Here is a 25,595-nt window from a genome sequence, read left to right on the forward strand (position 1 = left end):
TGATTCACAGCTGCTACATATAGTGTTTTGACCTCGACAACCCAACTGCATTTTACCGCAAATTTGCGACTAGTTAACTTTCTAAAGCAGGCGCAATCGGTTGTTTGCTAAGAGTCGGGTCGGGACTCCAACATTAACACACTGACAACATTGTATTCAGAATATAAAATATTTTTATAGCACTTTTTAATGTGTGATTGTGTAAAGGTGTTCACGAGATAGATACCAACCTTTCGTGAACTTGTGAATTTTGCCAGCCGTCTTCTCTCCTTTATGGAGACAGACGCTGTGTGCACGGTGGGCTCGATGGTGTTTTAAGCCTCCAACGTCGCCTTCCAGGCAGCTAGGCTAACCCTCACCTTAACCCTAAACATAACCATTGCCGCGCTGCCTGGAAGGCGACGTTGGGGGCTAAAAACACCAAACATCGCACAGTGGGAGGAGCTGTGTGTGTGTGTGTGTGTGTGTGTGTGTGTGTGTGTGTGTGTGTGTGTGTGTGTGTGTGTGTGTGTGTGTGTGTGTGTGAGCGAGACACAGGTGACAGAGAGACGGAGGCAAGGGGGTAAGCTTCTCCTCACAACGCATAGATCCTATGGCGCCATTTTGATGCTAACAAGCACTCACCCCCCCCGTTAGCATCCCATTGACTGACATTCATTTTGACGTCACTGTTTATTTCTAAAGAAACACGACAATGTATAAAAGGCTCCATTACCTTGTATCTCACATTATGGCTCCGTAGCAGACGTTTTTGTAAAAATAGGTTAACGACTGTGTCATAACCACGGGACTTACTGTCGCATAGTAGAGGAATTACCATATAGTACAGGAGAAGCTTGCAGGCAGTTTCGACTTACATTAGCTGTTTAAGTTTAATTACTAATGTTAACTAGCATTTTAGTTAACAATAATTAGCCTGTGCCTATGTTATCTCCTTACATATACCTACGCTCTCCATCTCTGCAAGATTGGGAATGATTGAGATTTCTCTTGGCACTTTCTCTGAAGACTTACAACTTTCAGACAGGTTGCTCACGTCACATTTATGTCATCTCTCTCAGTTGGAGGCTGCGCAGTAACGCTCAGCGCTCACCGGAAAAGTGCTTCTAATATACTTCACTGGTCTCTGTCCAGAGCAACGGGATCTGTTGGTCCATTCTATATACAGTCTATGGATGGAGGAGAGAAGGGAAAGGAAATGCAGCTGAACGTGTTTTAAATAGCGTTAAAAACAAAATTTAATAAACAAAACGCAATGTGCAGCGGCCGGTGTTGATAGTGCGGCACACCGCTGCACATTAGTCTATGTGTGGGAAACACTGAATCTCAAGTGGTTTTATTTTCTTTTTGCTCTCCATAAGATTGAATGACATAACAGAAATCGTTAGTGCTGCTGTCATATTTTACAGCTTTACAGTGCTTTTTCTAAACATTAAAGGAAAATTCAGGTTTTTTTAACAACCTCAATCTCAGTTTCATGGCTGTTTATAACCTTTCCTATCATGTCACTTGTTCTGCTCCACCTTGTTGCGCTCTTTTAGTAAGGCCACGTCTGATCTTAGCTTGAAATTTGTCAGTAAAATATCACAATTGATGAGAATGATGAAAGTGGGTCTCAGGTTGTAAAACAAAGCAGGTTCTCTTCATGTCATGAAGAGGCATTTACTCCTACAGTTATTTATGGGATAAGCTAGCTTTAAAGCTAACATAATTTAGAACAGGTTTACTCTGTTGAAGATGTCCTGCCATGCTCCTGTGTTTTATTTTAGGTAACGAGATCTCGTGATATTAAAACGTGACGGTAATTCTCGTTGAGGTTAAAAGTTGTCTCGCGATATCAGTACACAAGTGCAGAATTACGTTGGTACTACCGAGGAACAGTTCACATTAAATCAATCGGTGCCAAATTTGGTACCTGAGAGCGCGTAAGAGTGAGCTTCTCTGTTTTCTCTGCATCTCTCACAGAGAGCGGGGCTTAGCTCCGACACACACGCGCAGGAGGTGCAGTGTAGATGGAGCGAAAGTTACGTTGCCTCTGTAGTTTGTTCAAGTCACAGTGAGACACGGCAATGCTAGTAAAGCGGACACAAGTGTGGATACACATTTCAAAACAGACAGCGTTTGCTGCAATAAAATATAATGGCAAGATCACCGTGCAGTTAATGTTACACTTCCGAGACACAGGCACCACCGTCTTCTCTATGCCCTGGTGACTGACTGACAGGCTGAGGTTGTAGGGCAAGGCAACTTTATTTCTATAGCAACTTTCAGGAACAAGGCAATTTAAAGTGCTTTACATAAAACATAAAAGAGCAATTAAAAACGGTCATGAAAATAAAACAGGCTAAAATAGAATAAGATACAATTAAAAGAATGAAAGTTACAGTGCAGTGTAAGAAATGAATAATATTTTGATTAATAGATTGTAGAGACGGGTTTGGGAGGAGAGAGGGACGCCACAGTTATTAGGTCTGAAGAGGTTGGTTATACAGGAGAGAAGATGTTTGAGTTTGTGGCAAAACCTTTCACAGTGCTCATTTTTCATGTTGTGACTTTCGATTGAATAAAAGACCAGTTATATTTCATCATTTAAGTTTTCTTTAAAATAGTGTTAAAATCTCGTCTCGTTCTCTTGAACCCAATCTCGTGTCTCGTCTTGTCTCGTGAGCTGAGTGTCTCATTACACCCCTAGTAAAAAGGTTACATTTTTCACTCTAAGTTACAAAAAAAACGTGTCACATAGCATTAATCTGACAAGTTATATGTCAATAAGGAGATAAAACATTCAACATAATTGAAAATTAGATCTTTTTTTGTGGAAAATGTTTTCTTTTCCACTACTGAATCCCATGCTTGCTTATGTTATTTTACAAATAAATACAAACAAAAGCAAGAGAATAAATAGTGCTCAATATCTGACAATAAATCAACAGTGGATAATACTAATCAATCAGGATTTTTTGTTGATGATTTTGTATATAGTTAGTAATTGATGCAGCACTACTGGCGGTAACACCTGGTACAAGACAAACTGCTGTTTTAGGTTTCTAAACAGGAGAGGTTAAGTTAAAATAGACATTCCAATGAACTGTCAAAAATGTACAACATGGTGGCCGGTTAGCTCAGTTGGTAGAGCGAGTGCACATGTGCAGAGGTTTGTTCCTCGACGCAGAAGTTTTGTGACGGTTTTCCTGCATGTCTCAGCTTTCCTCTCTAATAAAGGCAGAAATGCCCAAAAATAAATAAAAATGCACAACATGATTATTGACCCTTCTCTCTGCCCTCTGTTTCTGTGTAGACCTCGACAGACTGCGTCTGTGTGCAGTGAGCTGCAGGCAAAGGTGCTCCAGTGCTACAGAGAAAATCCCCAGCAGACCCTGCACTGCTCCAGCCTGGCCAGACAGTACATGACCTGTGTCCAGCAAGCCAAAAAGGTACAGTAGGCAAGGGTTACAAACGGTACGTGGGTGTGGGGGAGCGTGAGAGAATGAAGACAATTGTTTTTTTGTTTTTTTTAGATTTCTTTTGCGTGTGGGTGTATTCTGCTGTAATAATATGTGTGAATGTTTGCGTGTGACTGGTAACTCCACACGTCTCTACTTTCAATCAGTGTCCCACTCCCATTGTTTTGTTTTTACCGTCAGCACTCCTTGTTCAGTCCCTTTGAGTAACACACTTGGCCAGAGTACTTGGAATAGCTCCCTTTCCTTTAAAGATACATTTGATTAATTACCTTTCAGTTTTTTTTTTAAAGAAGACAGAAAAATAGCAGGCAATTAGTGAGACCTGTTAGTAGCTTGAAAGTCACACTGACAGTGGAACAAAAAGGTGAAGGGACAAATGATACTTTCAGTCCTTATACCAAATCAGTTAACTTCTGAGAATTGTAATCTGCATGTAGGGTTATTTTGAAACTTCAGATTGGAAGCTAAATCAATGAGACATGCGATTTAGAAGTCGCCGGGCGTGCGTGTTTTGGAACTTTCTGATAGGAAGATTACACTGTTATTAGTATATTAAAATCAGTTTTGGCATTCATCTCTTTGAAATGCATTCTGCTTTCTGCTGATACGTTCGCAAATAGTGCTCAGACCCTATGCTTATCTACAAAGTGCTTATTTTACCCAATTTCCCCATCAAAAAAACAATAATGAATGGGGCAATTTGCACATTATTATCGTGACAATATGCACTGATACGGCTCCAAAGTAGATAAAAGGCACAAAACAACAATTGGTGAATTTGGCAGTTTAAACGATCGATAAAAGCAAGGCAAAGGTTCACAATAAAAGCAATCAGTCTTTGTAAACTGGTTCAAAAGATCCATTTGCTAGTGGGATGGTGCTCTTTGGGAAAAAGAAAACTGTCTATATGTATTTGTATGTAGCTCAGTTTTTTTTTTCTTTTTTTTGTGTGCATGTGTTGAATAAATTCAGATTGTAAGTGTCAGAGTAAAGTGCAGAGTAAAGGCAAGTTGTTTTACTCTTTTTTGAGGCACTTGTTTAATACAGATTCAATCAGGCATATCCTTGACATTGTGAGTGTGAATAAGAGTCAGAGAAAACACAGAAGAGACAGAAAGAGAGAGAGTAAAAGGGCAAATAAATAAAAAAGAAAGCTTCAAGCTGTATCGAACGTATCAACACTACACCCATCCCTCTGTGAGTTAAAGTGTTGTGGGCTGAAAACCAGAGCAGGCTCTGACCCTACAATGACTACGTTTACATGCACATAATATTCCGGTTTTTGCCCTTATTCCGAAAAAGACAATATTCCGACTAAGCTGTTTACATGGCTAATGAAAGTGAATATTCCACTAATATTACCGTTTACATGTAGCCATGCAAAATACGATTTTTTTCAAAGTTTACCAGCTGTAGCAGACTTGTTGGACCGTGTGAACACAGCGTCCCTCTTTCATTCCTTCACCCAGCTTCTTGAAAAGGTCGTCGTAGCGATGTGTGCGCATATCCAAAAACCTGTTCATATCCAAGTGCTTGATAATGTTTAAAAGCAGCTGTGTTTCTCCATCTTATCAGGTCTGCAGCCTTGCAAACTGTTTGCTGGTTGGTTTGTGTACAGCCACCATAGCAACGCACGGAGCTGACCATAAGCTGTAAACGGGCAAGAGGCCGTAAACTGCGTTAAAAACCCCGATTGAATGCGCTGTATACATGTCCAAAAAATGCTTCTAAAACCCGAATAATACGGGAATATCCCACATGTCTTAATCGGAAAATGCTACATTCGGAAAAAGGCTTTATTCGGAATATCCAACCAGAATATGCTGTTAACATGACCTGTATCAAATTCGGAATATTGTCATATTCGGAATAATAGTGGAATATTGGTGTGCATGTAAACACACTCACTGTCCTCTGAATAGAAATGAAAAGTACTTAACTTCTACTCTGGCAGAAGAAGTTGGATTTGACTGATGTTGATAAATGAGGTCTAGTCCTTTTCAGACAGTGGTACATTGTTAGAGGCCAAACAATGTGCTCTATGATAGACTTGCAAGCCAAACTGTTGAATGATTCTCTACTGTATATACATGGGGTATGGTATATAATGGGTTTCCCCCCCTGAAGGCCATATCATTCTCAGAGTTTGCACCTTTTTAAAAGTCTGCATGGTTGCTGTGTTACTTTGGAATAAACAATCTTGATCCAAAACACATTATCGCTGACATCTTTCTTTATTGGGATAATCTAACAGAGATGAAATCTTCAAGGGTGACCTGCAGTACTCTTTTGAAGATGGTTGGATTTCAAGGTTGACCTTTAAGACTTCTGAGGAGTACTCTATCCCAAGCTCAAAAGGCATATAACACTTTCCTAAATTTTAAGATATAAATGTGTAAATGTAAAGGACCTCACATTTAAGTGTTCTTTTAAACTATCTACATCTTATATTATATCCCTTACATCCTTATTTCTCTCTTTATCCACCCATCTTGAGTATTATCTGCTCATCCTTGGATCTTTCATGCTGCTGACACTGTTGATCTATCTCTTCTCCGCCATTCCCATTCTCTATTTGTTCCTCTTCCTATATTAAAGCCTCTTTCACTGCACTTCACTGCACACTTGGTCACATTAGCCAGTGCATTAGTTTGGAGCTGCACTGCTAGCCATGGAGCTCTGTTAAGTCTTAGGTAGGTTTGGCCAACATGTCAGTTGCAATTTCTCTCATGTTCATTTGCTTGCACAGTCACATAGCTTTATCTCAGACCCACTGCTGTCTTTGATTAACACACAAATTCCTTAAAAAAAGGAGGTCCGCAGAGAGAAAGATGTGAGGGAAGGATACTGTGTGAGGTGAAAGGGACAGATGCATGCCGGTGTTCTGAAAACAATAGGAAGATAATTATGGTACTTTGGCTCACTTATCAACATGGACAGCAGTTCATTTAAGCAATTAAGGTACTATAAAACCCTTAGCAGATTACCGCAATTTGCATCAAAAATCTCACTCCTTATCCTCAGAGTCAAATCTAAACACAGACATGATGCACATATTTTTCAGTGTGACTTACACTTTCTGGGGATAATATCCATCACAAATAAACATCCATCAATCCACTTAGAAATCAAAAAAAAGGTGTTAATTATAACTCTGGAACTTGACTGAGATCATCTTTTTTTTAAAGTTTTCTTCAGCATCACAGTAATTCAGTTATAGTTGCCTATACATCCATCAGTATACTGCAATCAGGGACTGCTGATAGTTAATTTCAGATACTTTTAATTGTGTCAATTTGCCAAAATGTAAACAAATATTGGTTTACAAAATGGGGCTTAAGTTGTAGCCCACAGCGTAGCTGAGTTTGGAGCAGTTGTCTGAATTTTGTCTGAAGGGGGGCCAACAGTATCAGACCTTTAAAACCTATGATCTAATCAGTTGTTGCAGTCTGAAATCTTCCTCTTGAAAACTGAGTGACATATCTGTAAAACATTATGTCATACGTGTTACACTGCTAAGATAACCAGGCTTGTAATAACTCCTAAATGGCTATCAAGTGCGTAATCTAGTGCCTCTCTTTACATGTTGCGTTAGATGTGAAAGATGTGAACTGGGCCTGACTGGGTGAGTGCAACCTTTCCTCTGTGTGTGTGTGTGTGTGTGTGTGTGTGTGTGTGTGTGTGTGTGTGTGTGTGTGTGTGTGTGTGTGTGTGTGTGTGTGTGTGTGTGTGTGTGTGTGTGTGTGTGTGTGTGTGTGTGTGTGTGTGTGACTCACTGCCCGTTCACAGCTATTTAATTCCCACAACTAGCTCTCTGGGACCGATGCCACTCTTCTACTCTTGCCTCGGGTGCCGCTTCCGTCTTTCCTATCGGCCAACCTGCTCTTCGAGGTGGATGTTGAGTTTAAAAGTTGTATACCCGTCCATGGTGTAAGGGAGAAGATCGCTTTCTCAGTCTTTTTGTCTTTCAAAGTGTCCTGCCTCCGGCGTCTTCCTCGTGGCGTATCCGTTCCAGCTCCCCCAAAGCCTCTCCATAAAGGTGCCACTTATAACGGCTAATGAGTTAAAGCCACCACCCCCCAAAATGTGATGTCAGTGCTGATCCTGCATGTGTCATGCCTACATCTAAAAGACATTCATCAAAATAGACCAATATTTATATTATAAAAAATATGCTTAAAAAATAGCTTTTCAAGACTTCTGTTCAAGAAACAGTCACCTTTTTAGAGCTTATGATTTTATTAGTTTTTATAGAAATATTTAGCAATACTGGGTTAAATTGTAAATACTCAAATAGCACCTTGTAATAATATCCAAATGACTGATATTGGTTCAAATAAAGAGGGGTGATGAGTAGAGCTGCCACCGAAGACTCCCGATCAGTCAGCGTTAATGAAAAGAAATGAGTGGGCAGTCCCAAGACCCCTGTGGACACGCAGGCAGCTGTCCAGTCTGCCTGTCTATAAATGGATCTGACAGAGCCAGCAGCTTGGTAGAGCAGAGCATTTGGACGAGAGTTTTACTAGGAAAAGTTTCAGTATGGCTGCAGGTAGTTAAGGGTCAACAGGGAGCAGTATGCACTGCAGATTTAGTCATGAGAGAGCGCACTGGATCATATTTCATTATGAAATGTGATATTTTATAGACCTTGGAGAACATTTTTTTTTGTTAAGGGTGAGACTGTTAATAATGGAGGTTTTACCTTTCTCTGAACAAGGTGCCTGTGTGCTTGTTCCAAAAGTAGAACAGGTTTGTTTGTACATTCACTTGACATGAGCTCATCATGTACTGCGAGTGACAATATGAAACTTTCCATAGCAAAATGCCACAAATGTGGATTTGTTGCATTCAGAAAGTAATTGAAAAACAATTGATTGTGTCGTCAGAAAATAAACAATATAACAACCAAATGTCTAAGGATAATTTCAGTTTCAGTAATGTTGGATATCTCATTTAGTAACAAAACGTTTTGAACTCCATTAATACTGGGCAGACATACATGCCTTTTATCATTTTAATACACCAACATATAATTGAGATGCACTCTGGAAAAGAGGGCATTTTTTAAAAACTTGAAGGCAAAATAAACTGGCTGTTCATGGGCAGATAATATAGCTAGTGCATGTAAATGGCTTCAGTCATTTTCCCGCTTTGTGTGATAGCAACATGCCTGCTGAAAACCTTCCCGACAGCTTAAAAGCTCTGTTCTTTTGTTATCAGTATGTGCTTTTTTTAAGGATTCTCTAAAGCAGATGCATTCTTCCCTGTGAATAAAGGAATAATGCTGTATTTCTCTCCCCAAAATGAATCTTGTCTGAAGTGGATACTTATGGTTCATGCTTTTCTTGAATATAGTTATCTTTATCTCTTTTGTCTCTTTCTGCACATGAAGCTTGATGCCTATCAAACACAATCTGCCTCATAGTCTTCTGGTACTTTCTGTTTACTGTATCATGAAGTTATGTAAGCAAATGTACATGAATCACAGCAGCAGGCCCATACTGTCTTGGCTAGGATCTCACTTGTATGACTTTTAAATAGTTTATTTATATAGGCTCTAGTGTATATATCTGTTCCTCTTTCTCAGCCTGTCTGTCAATCAATCTGCCAATAAAACCAGTGGCCTGCAGCTTATCTGTCTTCTCTGCCAGTGTCTTGATCTGAACTCCACTAGAATATCTACGTATCTCACTTTTTATGTCTCCTGCTTGAAGTCCACCCAACTCACTATCTTCAGTGGCACAGCATTCCTTATATGTCACTCAAACGTTCTTTTATGTTTTATGATTCTTCATCCACACATACACACATTTTTCACACATTCTGCCCTCTGCCATATATTAAAGATAGTTGCTTCAGGATATGGCCTTGCACCTTCTCTCTCCTATCACCCCCCTGTCCCTCTCCTGTCAGTGTCTTTGGTTGGGCCATTGTCATGCATATGTCACTGTGTGTGTGTGTGTGTGTGTGTGTGTGTGTGTGTGTGTGTGTGTGTGTGTGTGTGTGTGTGTGTGTGTGTGTGTGTGTGTGTGTGTGTGTGGGGAGGGTGCCTGTTAGGGATGCAGGGTAAATGTCAGCTCACCAAGGCCCTGCGTTACCATGAAGCTTTGTCTCTTTTTGGTGTGATGTTATCTTATGTAGTGTCACTATATGGCGATTGTCATTGGACGTTTTTATATTCAGTGTGCGTTTGTGTGCTAGCATGTGTGCGTTCGGTGAGTGTAAGCCCATGAGAGACTTTGCGAGTCCACCCTTTACCTCTCATCATCTATTTGCTCTTTCAACCTCCTTCTCAGTGAAACAAAACACAGCTGTCCTCAAAGTCACATTCAAGAACAAACTCTTCTCAAACCACCACTTACTGTAAGTGTCACACACACACACACACACACACACACACACACACACACACACACACACACACAATACTCAGAGGCTCCAGCGCCAACCATTTGCAGAATGCTACTGCTGTGCCATTTAATACCATTAGGAGGGGCCAACGGCACTGTAGCAACACTTACCACTGTATCCCACATACTTAACCCACTTGAACCCGTCGGTCTCCTGAACTCAGTATTTGTCTAGCGTGTGCCGGCCTCTGAGATGCTTGTTTAAGTGCCACTCTAGTTCTGCCTTGATTGCCAAGGCAGAACTACAGTAGAGCATTGCTGAAACAAACAGTATGTGGAACAGGTGCATTTATACTTGGGTGTATGGTGCTATTTTTAAAAAGGTAATCAGAAATCTCTTTATTCTTAGTTATAGTCTTTAAAAAGTGCAGTTACAATTTGAAATTGGCTCCTGTTTTCAACAGGAGAAAAATATACTTGGGATGTTGATGAACCTGGTTGGGGGCTGATAATATGCAAATGAACTGGGAAAACACTTTTCAATATATTGCAGTCCAATGCATTACAATTAGGGGTTTAATGGTACACAGAAGTCACAGTTCGGTTCACACCCCGGATTAGGAGTCACACTCGTTCGGTGCGAGTTTGGTACAGCGGCAAAATAAAAATGCATAAGGATGTATTTCTTTCCATTTTATTTTGAACAAACAGTAGTACAAGTGTTAAAGACAGACAACATACTCTTGCTGGGCACTAAGGTAACATTTTGCCAACTGGCACCTTTGTTAAACTATTTTCATTATAAAAATAAGTCACATTTCAAACACTTCTGTATTACACTGTACGAACACTGAACTGTACGAATACTTCATTTCTCTACCATCCCTCGGGAATCCTCCAGCCCCACTTCCTTTTCTATTTAGACAACTAGTTGCCTACAAGCTGGACAGTGTTTCGTTACAGAATCTGTAGCAAGGTTACAGAAGCATTAACCCACAAAAGAGTTGCTGTCTACGAAGGCACAGAGGATTATATTCACATTTGGAACAACCTATGATGTGAAGTAAAACCTGTGTTTGTACAGAGCAATTAAAAACTGTCCACAGCAGTGCTTAGACATGTCAGGTCAGGATGTAAATACAGCTGGTGGTTTATGTGCTTGGCATCAGCAAATGAGAATAACAACTATAAAGATTTTCTCAAGCTATTTGGAATGTATGCTTCCAACTGGTTTCAACGTGAAGTTTGTGTTCTTCCACTTTTATCCAATTTGCATTTCACACTGCCAGGACATTTTGCCTGGTGTTTACTTTTTCATGGAGCTGTTGGAAGGCTTGGGCTGGATTTGAGAATAAGGGTAAAATAAGGCTTTGATTAAGGAACACATTTACTCGATTAATCGATTTGTTGATCGACAGAAAATCACCTTTCTGGGCTCACCTTGGGCTCTGGAAACTTGTGTTGAGCCAATCTTTTACAATTTTCCCACAATGTTTTAACAAAAGGTTGAATAAAAGAAATAATCGATGGATTAACACTAGAACGGCCATGACGGTCATTTTGACCGTTTTGAAATTTATATGTGTAATAACTTTGCTGAATAAAAAAATACAATCCTGCTGCTGCCTGACTTTTCCTAAAAGAGTCTGTAGTTTAATTTAAAATTGTTTTTATATACATTACACAAAAGGCAAAGAAAATAGAGTCACTTTTACCTATTTCGGCCATACACGGTCATATTGACCGCTCGGATTTTCGCGGTATTGTTTTTAATTTTTCGCGCGGTTGAAGATGCATCTTGGTTGCTTAGTAACTACCATAGTCTCTGTCAGAGCAACGTAACTAGCGGTCTCGAGTAACAAGTGTGGGCATCACCGATGGGACGAAGGCAAAGCCAGAGTCGGTAACGTAGGCTACTACGGCGTGGATGGACTCAGTTCTGAATCAGAAGGCAAACACCGGGCGCTCGCTCTGTGAAAGGCGCGGAACACGTAGATGGCCGGTGGCTGTTTACATGTTCATATAACTTTATACATCCTCGAACTGACTGGAATCATTGCACACATCCTCTCCAAGGACTGCACCAGCAGTAACATTGTCCGGAGGAAGTTCATGCAGCAACTGGCAGAGGAGCTGAGAGCGGAGTTTATGGAGGAAAAAAGGGCAGCGGCTCACGGTCCGAGCAGCGCTGCGCACCGCAGCAGACGCCAAAACAGAGGCAGTGCCAGGTTAGGTTATAGCTAAATGTTCAAATAAGATACTTATAATTGTTATTTAGCTGTTATGAGTTAAGCTGAATGAATTTCCACACCATATTTTCGGGATATGAATGTATGAAATAATTACGGTTTACAATGCCATGATATGAATAATTGAAACACATATTACTACTCAAATGTATAATTAAACTCATAAAAATGTACATTTCGGTGTTATTACGTTTTTCTAAAGATATGCTAATACAATACATAATACAATATTGCAATTAGGTATTTATCATGAGAGATTATAGAGTTTGGAATCTGGCGGTCAAAATGACCGCTCACGGCAGTTCTAGTAGTTATGGAATTCCGGCACTTCTAGTGTTAATAAGTTGATTATGAAAATAATTGTTAGTTTGTAACCTTGAGATTAGGTATGCAGTTATGATGGTCAACATTAAGTCCAAAGTGTGTATACGAACATATCTTCTCATCTTGAGTTCCTTACAGCATTAGTTACAGAGGACAAAGAAAAAGGGATTTAAAAAGTGTGTGTGTGTGTGTGTGTGTGTGTGTGTGTGTGTGTGTGTGTGTGTGTGTGTGTTACAAAATAGCCAGCAGTTTGGAGTGCATGGGTTGCAGATGGATACTGCATTTAAGTGCTTTTCTCTTAATGTCACCTCCATCAGCTGTGCCGTGTGTGTGTGTGTGTGTGTGTGTGTGTGTGTTTTGCATCTCGGTCTATGTTTTTCCGTATCTATGCAGCTTCAGTATCTGTGTAGAGCTATTCCCCCTTCTTCAAAACATTTCAGTTGACATTTTCAACACCAGCCACTTTTAACCACAAATTAATTCACCAACATTTTTGCAGGGAGCCATCCATTTCTAAATGTAGTGGCAGCAGCATCTTAAGCACCTTTCAGACAAAATACAGTCCTGATAAAATGTTTAGACCTCCATTCCACATGAAAAAGAAGTGAATGGCTTTAGTAATGGCAGACTATTGCACTCTGCTATTTCCCAGCCTTCCTGGCACAGCAAATCCCAGCAACAAAAAAATCAAGACATCTTCATTCAAACCTGTTCAGTTTGTCCAGGTGAAGAAGTTGATTGATAGGAGGAGGAATTTTGCCATTTCCAGCTAAAAAGAGGGGAGAGAAAAACGAGGGATGAGTCTTTGTAGCAGGTATGAAAGACGAAAAGAAGATGCCTGTCAACGGGGGAATGGATGGAGACTGATGAAAGAGAGGAAAGTAGGGGAGAAAGAGGCTTAAGAGTGCCTGTCAGTGAAGAAGGTTTAATAGAAAACTGTAATAGAGAGATACAGTAGGAATGAGTGGATGATGGAAGGAATGTAGAGAGGATGAATAAAGAGAAGAGAGGGTTTGTCAGCGGAAGGGATGAGGGGATGGCAGTAAGTATGGAAGGAAGAAGAAAGGGGGAGAGGATGATCTGTCAATCACTGCTGTGGGAGAGAAAGAAGAGATTTTATGATTGTAAAATAGAGAGGGGAAAAATGTGTGTGTGTTTATGTATGTGTATGGCTATCTGTAGTTGCAGGTGGTAAGCCCCACTGTGAGCCTTGGCCTGCCTGCTAACTTATATCTGATAACAGAGCCACTCTATTCAGCAGCAATCTGGTCCCACATGCAACCACACACATACGTACACACAAACACACTCACACACACACACACACACACACACACACACACACAGTTCTGTATATTGTAAAATAATATGTGCTTCATAGAATACTAGCATGCACTGATTTCTTTCTTTTCTTTCTATGAGAACTATTGTTATTTAGATTACTTGTTGCATGTTTGTTTTTTTTGTTTTTTTTATTTCGTACCATTCTAGTGCTACGCATGGGAAAATAAACATTGACATACGCCTGTGTTGTGAATATCATATACCCATACATACTGCCCACACAAACACACTCACACATGCTAGCTCACATATTTCTGTCTCTTTATGTCTCTCTCGATCTCTTTCCCTCCTTCCATCCCACCTTTCCTTCACATCTATCATCTCCAAGGCAACCACCCCGTGAAGGCACAGGCCACATAAAGATTAGCTGTTCTCTCTCATGTCGCTCCCCTCCATCCTCTCTCTGTCTCTCACTCTCTCAAATCTATATAACACTCCATCAGCATCCAGCTAAACATCTTATCCATGCTGATACACCTCACTGATCGCCAGCTGTGTAATATGTCATTCATTCACAAATTGTGACAAAGGGACTCACTAAGTGAAGACGAAGAGGTTATTCAGTTATTGGAATTGTTATAATAATCTTCATTATCATATCTTTTAGATACTATTACGGTGATAATGACGTCATGTTGATAAGACTGCAGGGATTACTATTTAAGATCAGTCTGACAGCACTCCAGCAAAAGAATGACAACATAATGGTAAGGAAATGAATGATTTGGACAAATAGATGTGTTAAATTAAAACAAAATACAATGTCCCACACAGTATTATATATATATATATTTTTTTTATTTTGTTATATATACTGTTTGTAGGTTGTAAATGTTATTCTACACTTCTATATACATGTAGGCCTACATTCTTTTCATTCCTCTAGGTATATTTTTTTCAGTAGTTCTGGCATTTTGATCTTTTGTTATCTTATTTTATTTGATCTTATTTTGTATCTTATTTATTATTTCTAGTATACTTATTGTATTTTATGTATGTGTGTGAGTGAGTATGTGTGTATGTCATTGTAACTTGCTGCTGCAACAGTTATTTCCCAGTTTGGGATTAATAAAGTATATCTATCTATCTATCTAGAACAATCTTTTTTTATTTAACATTTACTAGTAGAAACAGACAGGAAATGTATGTAGAGAGTGAGAAGGATGACATGCATCAAAGGTCCCCCAAGCTCTGTCACAAAAGCTAGTTCTAGCATAAAAAGGGGGACTAAAACTTGAACTTGAAGTGGCCGATTAGCTCACTTGGTAGAGCGGGCGCACATGTGCAGAGGTTTATTCCTCGAATCTGACCTGCGGCAGTTTTCCTACATGGCTTCCCCCCCTCTCTCTCTCTCCCCTTTCATATCTCAGCTTTCCTCACTAATGAAGGTAGAAATGCCCAAAAAAAACAAAAAACAAACTTGAACTTACGGCTGGAACACTCGTTGAAACAGAGAAGACGTACTGGCAAGGGAGAAAGGGTAATGAGGGACAGGTAAAACTAATCAGGGCGAGGTAGGTAATCACACACAGGCAGGAAACAAGGGTAGGAAGTGAAGTAACTTGGAACGAGAGACAAGGTGAGTATACAAAATAAAACAGGAAACACTAACTACTGATAAAAGGAAAACATAACCTTAAGAAGAGCGGGAAACGACAAGCTTGAGTAAAACGGGGGTCTTTGCTCTTTAGAACACTAGGCACGGGGAGGCCCGGATGGTTCCCATTTAACTTTAAACTGATACTCCACCCAAAATCTACCTGTTCAGTATCAAATATTTTCCCTCTATAGTCTTGATAAATTCATATTTTCCTCCTTCACTGAGCACAGTGGTCAGGCATGAGGCCTGAGTCCTCTACCCTTTTGCATATTGTTTTTGAAATTCTATATGACCTTTAAGTCTTTTTCAGTAGTTTGAACATTGCTTTTTAATCCACCAATAGTTGTCTTTGTTTGTGCCAATCCAAATTATAGATGTACAGATACTTTAATGCATAAGCTGGTGGCACTAGATGAAAAGTCAGGGGATCACTAATGTCCTTAGGATTTATCATCTGGGCACCATGAATGTTAAAATTACATTGCAATCCATCCAATAGTTGTTGAGAGTCTGATCCAAAGTAAAAAGATCCAAAAGTTAATAAAAATGTGGGTGGCAAAATTAGTAGCACTATACAGTACATTTGCCACTTGCTTAAACCCATTGGAAAAATGTAGGGCTGTCAGCATTAACGCGTTAATCGCGATGCGATTAAGGGCCGAGCATAACGCGTAATTTTTTTTTAATTGCATGCCGCCATCTATTAATTTATTTTACATTTCACTCGGCTTCGCGTCGTGCCTAACAACGCCCCTTAGCTGTTCTAAAATCACTAGAATCTAGCTAGGCTACTATTTTGACCCTTTGCCGCACCTTTACTTATCATCAAGCTGCCATACTTCCTCGTAACACATCCTCCTACTGCTGCAGGCATGATGGAGAAAGACAGCAGCAACACAATTCTGAATGGCGCTTTTTATTTTCCAAAACTCCTGGACGGCTCAGTAGACAAGTCGAAAGCCACATGCACATTTTGTAAAGCCAAATTAAAATATCACCGAAGCACGTCAAGCTGGAGCTACCACCTACGGAGCTAAGCATAGTGCAGTTAACGTGACTCAGGTTGATGCTAGTGGGCTCAGACAAAGCACTATTTTGGAGCGTGCTACTTGCCGACCTGTTGATGAAACCAAATCCAAAAAAATACTACAGGTCTTGCAAAATGGGTGGCAACTAACTGCAGACCTGTCAGCATTGTAAGTCTCGGGTCTTAAAGACGTACTACGGTTGGCATGTTCTGAATTGGTTAGCAATAATGACAGATTCACACATTTTTCTTTTGTTTACAGTAAATAAATAATAATCAAATACAAATCTTAAAGTCAAGTTCATAAAGCAACTTTCTTTGCATTCATTTGATTCCCAATCAAGATACACTGGTAAGAATAGCTTTCCATTGTTAATATGTACTTAAAAACAGTTCTGAAATGCAAAATAATAGAATTTTAATCATGTGATAAAACATGCGATAAACATCTTTATATCCAACTTAGTTATCAGATGACTTTTCTTCAAATTACATCAGTGACTCACCTAATACAATAAATCAATGACACTGAGCAACTGAATGCTTCTACACAGCTAAACTACTATATAAATGACTGACTGGCTGCATGGTGTAAATGGTCCAGTCAGTCAGCTCCTAACTTACCAACCAACCAACCGACTGAGCGACCAACTGGCCAACATACAGACTGAGTGAATCAACAGTTACTAATTAAGAGGCTCCCTGAACTGATTGACTGTTTGGCTATTTGGCTGTCTTACTGACTGTGTAATCAGTGAAAGGCTGTTTGTTTATAAAGCATGGCCAATCTGAGTGTCTGATTGACATCCCTGTCTGGCAACTGGCTCCGTTTACTCCAGAGAGAGGCAGAGAACTGAGTGCTGTTAGCACTGAGCAGAGAAGACAGTTATTGATTTTGTTCTTGTCTATTATTTTTGTTTTTCACAGAGAAATGGCAAGTGAGCGAGGCAAGTGTGTTTGTGTGTATATCTGTGAGTGATGCAGATGTGTTTACATCTGGGTCTGCTATCTGTATGTTGCTCATTACCTTAAAGTAACTATATGTAACTTTTTTTTTTTTTTTTTTTTAAACTGTGTCATTTTTCATATAATGATCTTAAATGACCTGTAACAGCAAACAAGACTAACAGTGAAAAGAACACTATTTTTACGTAGTTTTTATTAGTGCCGTTGCTCGGGTCCGATTTTCCCCACAAAGTCACAAAATGATTTACAGCAGGCCGACGCCGCTACAGAGCACACATTCTGAGGGGTCACAGATTTCAAACACCGGAAAAGCCTTTGTTAGTGTATCCAACCAGGAAGGTAGCAGGATATTTCTTATATAGGCTAGGTCTAATTGTATTTTAATGTTATTTTAGAAGTTATCTGCTGTAGCTATGACAGATACTGGGGCAGGGCCATCACAGAAAAAGGCTAAAAAAGCTAAAAAGGGAAAGTGAAAGAGGACGGGCGAAAACGCGAGCTTTGGTCAGGCTTTCAACAGATGGAGACAATTACGGGATTGTAAATGATTCAAAAACGTCCCAGAATTGGCCCTCATGTATGTAATATGTCTATTTCATTCATAAAATAACTTTAGATTGCATGATGTGGTTGTACGTCAGTAGCGGACATTAAATGACGTCCCCCTTCTATTTAGTGCCTGGTTTTTAGTCCTTTTAATCCGTGTTTGTGTTGGATTACTATTTTCTTTTCTCGTGTCCCCCTGTACTTGTGTAAAGCGTTCGTGGCTTTCATGAAATGCGCTATATGAATCTAAATTATTATTACTTTGGTTGCTACAACAAACTCTTAATGCTCTGGCTCATGACACAGTGACAGTGAAGCAGCTCTCGGTATAACACAGTACAGTTGAACAGCCCCACAAACTGCATCCTCCAGAGTTACCATAAAGTTGAATTACATTACATTACATGTCATTTAGCTGACGCTGTTATCCAAAGCGACTTACAATTGCTATATATGTCAGAGGTCTCACGCCTCTGGAGCAACTAGGGGTTAAGTGTCTTGCTCAGGGACACATTGGTTGATGTATCGCAGTGGGATTCAAACCTAGGTCTCCCATACCAAAGGCATGTGTCATATCCACTGCACCATCACCACCTCTTTAAAACAGTTTCCACAGAAGCTGAACATTATAGCCTTCATGAAGGTAGGATTTATTGCTGGACTGTTGGATTAGACTGCATTAAGCTTTAGCTTGGTGTACCTAATAAACGGGCAGCTGAGTTTACGTCTTAAATTCAGTGCAAACCTTGAGCTTGAATATTTGGCTGCCCTCCCTGCCCAAGGTGTCGCGCATTAAAAAGCATTTCCTGTCTTTAAATTATCCAAGGGTGGATGGCGGCAGTCCAAATTTGGACCTGGGGCACCAAATTGAACTGCGTGTACGGTGGGAGGTGCTAGGGGTCAGTTTGAAATTCAGGAACTACTTCATACACTATGCATGAGGCATAATGTCCCATCACACAGCTGTATACGAGTGTGGCAATACCTACACACACCGCCTGCACACATTTTAATGCGTGTATAAACTCCTGCACACACAAACAGAGCCACTTTGACACACATTTCATCCGCATATGCAAACACACTGTTCCCATTTATATCTCAGGACGTGAGGGGAACAGTAAAGCTAAATTCCCTTGTCACATTTGCCGCTCATCTCCAATTCAATGGCACAGGCTGCGATGCCCTCAGACGCGCTTGGCAAGTGAACAGCTAACCTGCCCGCCAGCATATCTGCCTGCCAGCCGAGCACCAAGGTAGTTAGCATGCCAACTAGCCCATCCAGCAGCCACAAGCTAATGCTTCACTAACCCTGGGTCACCCTTTGTCCTTCTCTATGACTGTGTGTTTGTATTGTGTATTGACACAAGAAGTGTTTAGCTGTACCCTATAGTAGGCTGGCTTTCTAAAACATAATCAGCTATCGTTGCTTCTTACACTACATCAACACACATAGACAATTCTTAATAAACTTCCATCCATTCTTCCGCTTATCCAGGTTGAATAACTTATCTTATTTTAATACACCACATCCAACACCACTCTGGAATCTTTAGCACTGTGTTTTAAATGTTAAGCCCTTTGTAAATACCCAACCTCAATTTGAGTTAATTATTAATTTCTTGTAGAGGCAATTTCTTTGCAATAGCTAAAACATGACAGGGAAAGAGCAGTACAGAGTTTACATTGCGGCATAAATAATGCAACCATGCAATTTTAACATGCATACGACCTACAGAAATAATAAGTCTCGTTAATTATTTAATGACTAAAGGGCTAAAGGTTTGGTGGATGTTTATTGATTTGACCTTATTTTTGGCTACTGATTGCAAATACTTTGAGTCAAGGGGAAACATCTTCTTAAAGTGACTGGTCACAGTTCAAAACAATAGTCTTAACCATATGCAGAGCTTGTACAGCCTGCATTAGAATAAGCTTAAAGTGATAAAATATCAATATTACATGGAGAAGTGAAGTGTTAAGTGACACAGCTACGATAATAAAAGAGACGTACTGCAGAGATGTAGATGATAGTCTGGCCAGAGGTGGAGTTTAGTGGCACGTAGTGAAAGGATTAGCCCGGTTAATACAACAGTGTCATTGAAGTGATGCATATAATACACTGACATTAAATGAAAATGTTTCACTCTATAGCAATACCTATTTCTTCAACCCCTACATCAGATGCAGACACACAGACACCACCTCCCTCTGCTCGAGAGCTCCCACATTTTGTACTGACTAAAACATTAAATAACGTTCTTTTGACTCTTTTCCTTTAACTTGTACAACTGCAACCCCTTTCTCCCTAGTCCACAGTCTTTTTCATGAGCAGTCTTCCTTGTCTGGTGCTGTCAATTCAGCGCTACAGTAAGTGTTGGTGCTATGGCAACAGTACAGAGTCCTGATAAGCAAGCAAAAGGCAGTAACAAGCTCTTGGATTTTAAGGCGGTATAAAGAAATACAATAAAAGCAAGTAACTGAAAAGCTCTGAAATTACTTAGGCCTAGTCCACACTTACACAGGTATTTTTGTAAAGTGCTTTTTAGGTCACATAGAACTGATCTTTTGGAAAACTCCAGGGTAAGGATTTTTAGAAACTCCGTTTTCACTGTTGACATGTTGACAGGGAAAACTGAGCTTTTGGCTAGTAACGTCAGAGTGTGCTCCATTATCTCTTTTGTGAGGCGTTACAAATGAGGCGACATTTCGTGGAATGGCGGACATGGCCAAAATAGTTTTGGTTCTAACCTTTCTAAAAGGACTTTTTACATGTTTACACAAATGTACAGTTACTCTTACACTATATTGAGGAACAGAAGAGTTCGTATGCGCCATTGCAGAAAGGTAGCCTTCGGGTTATACCTTTTTTCAGGCTGCTGATTGGCCAACATCGCTTTGGGGTTATATCGTCGCCTGGTAGTTTGCGATGCTCTTGACAGCGCTTTTTTAAACAGTGCTTGTGTGGACGTTTTTTTTGTTTTTTTTTAAACCCTGTTTTTAAAAATACCAGTGTTTGTGTAGACTAAGCCTTTGACGCACTGCGGCTTCTGCAGAGTAGTTGTAGTAAAGTGCCTTGGTCAAAAGTTTAGAGGTTTTTTTTCTCTTAGACAGACGTGTTTGTCTGATTGGTTACTGAGTCTGTTGTATTTGTTGATGTTGCAAGCAATTCTACACAAAAGAAATCACTGGCCAAAATATCTCAAGTGTTGGCTTATTGTATTTAAAAAACAATTGCGAAAACAGTTACTGTGATTCATTGGATTAGAACTTGAATATGTGCGTGTGTTTTCTGTGTTGTCACTTACAGTTAAACATAGGGCTGGGCAATGAAACGATCTTGAAACGGGATTGCAATAAAATGTATGTGGATAACGATGATAAGCTTGGATGAATATGGATGAATCTAACAGCCTATCACACAGCAGAAATAAACGCTGTCAGCGTAAAAGATTTAATAATGAATTTTTCACTTTTTACTCAGATTTCTACCTTACAAAACAAATGAGGGATGTAAAACCAGTATATAATTAATATTTTATATTTTATAATAACTTTATTTTATCTTACAGTTGTACTTATTGTGCCAGGGCCTTTGTGATCCACTTTTTTATTTATTATTGTCTTGGTTGTACCTCTACAAACATTTGAGGTTTGCTGCCCTGCCAAATGAATTTGATTCAGCTTTTAGTTTTATTTACATTATTTTAATAAGTTACATGGCAAGCTAACTTTGCATGTTAAATGTTTACATTATGCTATTCTATTTTTTTGGGTTAATAAACAATTGTCTAAAGTTTAACTAATGAACCCCCTGGTTTATGCAGGCTTTAGTTATTATCCGGGTACTCTTCAAACTGTCAGAATTATCAAATTATATATCGTAAGAAATATTGATATTGATCAATATGAAAAAAAAACATTGTGATCATATTTTTTGCCATATCATCCAGCCCTAGTTAAACACCAGTTATATTAACTTCAGGCCAAACACTTCCAGGGCAGCGCGCCTCAGTGGGAATACAGTACATGTGTGTTTCTATCTTTAAAGGCACTGACACACCGAGCAACTCTGTTCGGTGTGTTCCGTGCCGTCGTCCGTCCAATGGGCCGTCGGCCTTCATTTTGCCCGATTTGACATGTAGAATCAGCGGGGTGGGCACTGCCGGCAGTCAGACTCAAATGACCCATCTGATTGGTAGAGTGCCAACCCGGAAACGGGGAGCGGGATGAGCGTGACTAGAGTCTGTCAAAATCCGACGAAAATCTTTTAAACTGACCTTTGTCGATCTGAAATGAAGACAGATTCAGCAACTGCATGGCCTATTTCTCGCTTAAAATGTTTTCAGAAACACGTTTCGGTGAACTATTTTAGTAAAATATGAGATCGTATTCTGAACAAGCCGCCATGACAGTCGGTCTTTGAATTTCCGGAGAAACCAGACCCACGTGACGCGTTCGTCCAATCAGCTGCCTGTTTTCATTTTTGGGCAACAATACAGATTAGCGCCGCCTGCTGTTATGGAGACGTATTATGTCTCGTCGCTCTGGAGTGTTCCGAGCCACTTTTTTGACCAACTCGGGGAGACTGATCAGCCCAACTGCCTTTTCTGCCGAGGGTCGGCCGTCTGGTCGGTGGGTCTGCAGCTTTACACTGAAGGATGAAACATGTTGACCAGTCAGTTGATTAAATGCTAGTGCTATGCTAATCTACATCAAAATGAAACCAATGAAAGTTCCTGACAAATGAGCCATGTCTCCAAGTTAGTGAGGATCATCTCTGGAGTATGAAAAAGAGCCCCGAAATCAGAAGCTATGGCTTTAGGTTATTTAAAGATTTTCCTAAGTATAAAAAAATTAAGCAGTTTACTCTTTCTCTCTCTCTGTTTCTCTCCTGTTTTAAGACTGGGCATGTAGTCGGTTACATGAATATAGTAATAATAAACAGATATTAAACTGCAGATAGAGGAGTCTGCAAGTATTGACTCTAAACATTTACTTTAATTTTACAAGGAAGACGATTTAGTTCCCTAGATAGATAGCTCTACAGTCAATAAAAGGCAGCATTGAATGTACCACCAAGCTTGTGTGCCCTGAGTTGCTAGCTGGAGGAGAAATATTTGCTGGACTCTACATGTGGTAGGAAATGCTCTTTGCTGTCAAATGTCTAAGTTAGGTTTCAGGAAAATAGGAAAAATGTTAATCTTTCCCTTAGTAATATTTAGATATTTATAGGTGAAACTTTCTTGGCATTTTTGTAATGTGCCGTGTGACTCTTTGGATGCTGTGTTTTTGTTCGAGGGATTGGATTTCCCATGATGTATCCTGACTTTTGTGAATTTTCCCTTTGGTCGCAGTAATATAATTTTCTAATTTGATGCTTTCTCTTTTTTTTCCAACCCTACCCCCTCCTTGTCTCCCTCCCTCCTTTACAGAGCTCACTGACGAATCATGGCTGAGAAAGCAGAAGGAGAAGGAGAAGAAGTGAAGAAGGAGAGAGCATATCAGATCTGTCCATTTTTCGTCCTCCTTCTGTCCTTCTAACCATCCATCCATTTATTTATCCACCATCACTGAACAACCCCCTCCTCTTTCCCACTCACCGGCCTTCCTGGTTTTTGAGTGTATTATCTTGACATGTCACTCCAGAGTGTATGATGTGCTGATTTATTGTCGTGTTGCGGCAGCACACCCCTGCTGCCGCTGAAATAAATCCCAGTGATCCGGTGGTGATGAGACTGCAGGTTGTGTGTCTTTGTGTTTTGTGTTTTGTGTGTGTGTGTGTGTGTGTGTGTGTGAGTGAGAGAGTGTGTCTGTGTGTGTGTTTGTGTGGGTGGGTGGTGTGGATGGCTGTCTCTTGTCATGGCACGCTAATAATGCTTCCACTACTGAAAATGGGGTCGTGTGCACTCTTCTGACAATGCTGTGCCGACCCAGGGGCTTGATTGTGTGCCGTGCTCATGGTTTCATTAAAAGAGAGAAGGGAGAAGAGAGTGACGGAAATGAGGGATAAATGAAGTGGAGGACAGATGAATAGTGAAGTGTGCATGTATTAATATGTGTGCATGTATTAATATGTGTATATGTGTGTATCTGTTTGATGTGTTTTTCCACTATAGTGAACATGTGTACCTACGTGTCGTCACGTAAAGGTGCTTGTGTGAATGAATGCACATGAGCAACATACCGGACAGGCCACATATTGTCCCTGCTAGCTGTGTTTCCATGGTGACAGCAAGGGTTGGTGCTAGCAGCAAGGTGTGAAGGAACCTTCCAGATAACCCTGAAGGTCAGCTCACAGAGCTTCAGCTCGCAGCACTACTCTGTACTGACACACCTAACCTTCTGTGTGTGTGTGTGTGTGTGTGTGTGTGTGTGTGTGTGTGTGTAAGAGAGTAAGAGTTATGATGCATTTCCACTTATATATGGACATGGTCGGCCACCCTCGGAATGACAGACGCTTGTTATCGCGCACACACACACACACACACACACACACATATTGCACACATACACAGTCACACAGTAGACACACACAGCATATTAATGGACTTATAATATGCCCTCAAACTTGTTCCTGGACATAAATAAACATTCACACAAGTGGTAGTCAATGTGAACGTAGTAGTAGAGTGTATTTGTTAATGATAGCTGTGATCTATTGATCACAGTTTGACTCTCACTTGTCACCATGGCATCGATCTTGACATAGCATTTACAGCGCCACTGACCAATCCATACAATATGTGCTCTATTATAGAAATCTAGTAACGTGAAATGCTGAGACCAATGAAATGTATTTAGGAGTGTGTGCCTGTGTGCGTCTGTCAGTCTAGTTTTGTGTGTGAGCCAGCAACAAACTCTGCTTCCTTACCAGGGATTAGCCAGCTCTAACCAAACAGACACGATCCACATATCACCTATAATAAAGCCAGAACCATATTAGACGTTTCAGCCAGTGACTCTCATATCCCTCCTCTCTCTCTGACATTTCTTTACAAATACCAGCCCCTATTCACACTGTTATTGCCTTCTCCTATACAGCAATTCTCTGATTAAACAAGCTCCTGAAAAGCCCAGGCCCTGCTATCTGCCATTTGGCTTTTATTAGAAACCCACCCTCTTTAATTAAATTGGCTGAATTACAGAAATATCAGGGATATTTCACCAATATATGGGATAAGAGAGCACAATGGGTGAAAAAAAAACGCAAGACTGGGCTTTATGAGATGTTTTGAATGCGGTTTGGTAGCGAAACACAATCTTGATAGTGGGGTGATTTTTTTTTATTTTTTTTTAAGGAAGCCGAGGTTTGTTTGATCTGGATGAGTCTCTTCACCAAATGTGTGTCACAGCTGAGTCTTTCTCTCTTTCTTTCTGTCTCTCAGTGCCTGTAATTTTATTTTATTAATAGCTTTTTTAAGAACTGGATTTATTTTTTCCACTGCCTCCTTCTCCTCCGACTCTACTCTCACCTCACACCTTCAGTGCCTTTCTTTTCCCGCCTTATTACTGTGAAAGATTGGTGATTGAGGTTGCCTTGGTAACCGGCCCCGCTTTGATTGGGGGAGACAGCTGCATGGTGCGAGGTTAGAAGATGGCTGTTCTCGTCTCACAATGCGCCACTATTGATTTCCAGTCCTTGTCAATTACTGGGCCCAGCTGACTAAAACGGGCTGCAGAAAATGTGCATAAAGCAGGGGTGTGTGTGTGTGTGTGTGTGTG

General features: G+C 40.2%; 1 protein-coding gene across 4 annotated transcripts in view; it reads left to right on the forward strand.

Moving 5' to 3' along the window:
- The window catches only part of LOC116034137 (MICOS complex subunit mic25a-like), a 70,248-nt gene extending 46,635 nt beyond the window's left edge, over positions 1–23,613 (forward strand). For 2 of the 4 annotated variants that reach the window (XM_031276696.2, XM_031276709.2), the window contains 2 exons: positions 3,299–3,434; positions 23,306–23,613. In XM_031276696.2, coding sequence (XP_031132556.1) covers positions 3,299–3,434; positions 23,306–23,329 — 160 coding nt within the window. In that variant the 3' untranslated portion in view covers positions 23,330–23,613. Of the gene's footprint in view, positions 1–3,298; positions 3,460–23,305 lie in introns of all 4 variants that reach the window. The other 2 variants (XM_031276700.2, XM_031276705.2) reach the window with 2 other exon arrangements.
- Positions 23,614–25,595: the final 1,982 nt, after the last annotated feature.

This window comes from Sander lucioperca, chromosome 6 (genome assembly GCF_008315115.2).
Source record: "Sander lucioperca isolate FBNREF2018 chromosome 6, SLUC_FBN_1.2, whole genome shotgun sequence".
Lineage (NCBI taxonomy): Eukaryota > Metazoa > Chordata > Actinopteri > Perciformes > Percidae > Sander > Sander lucioperca.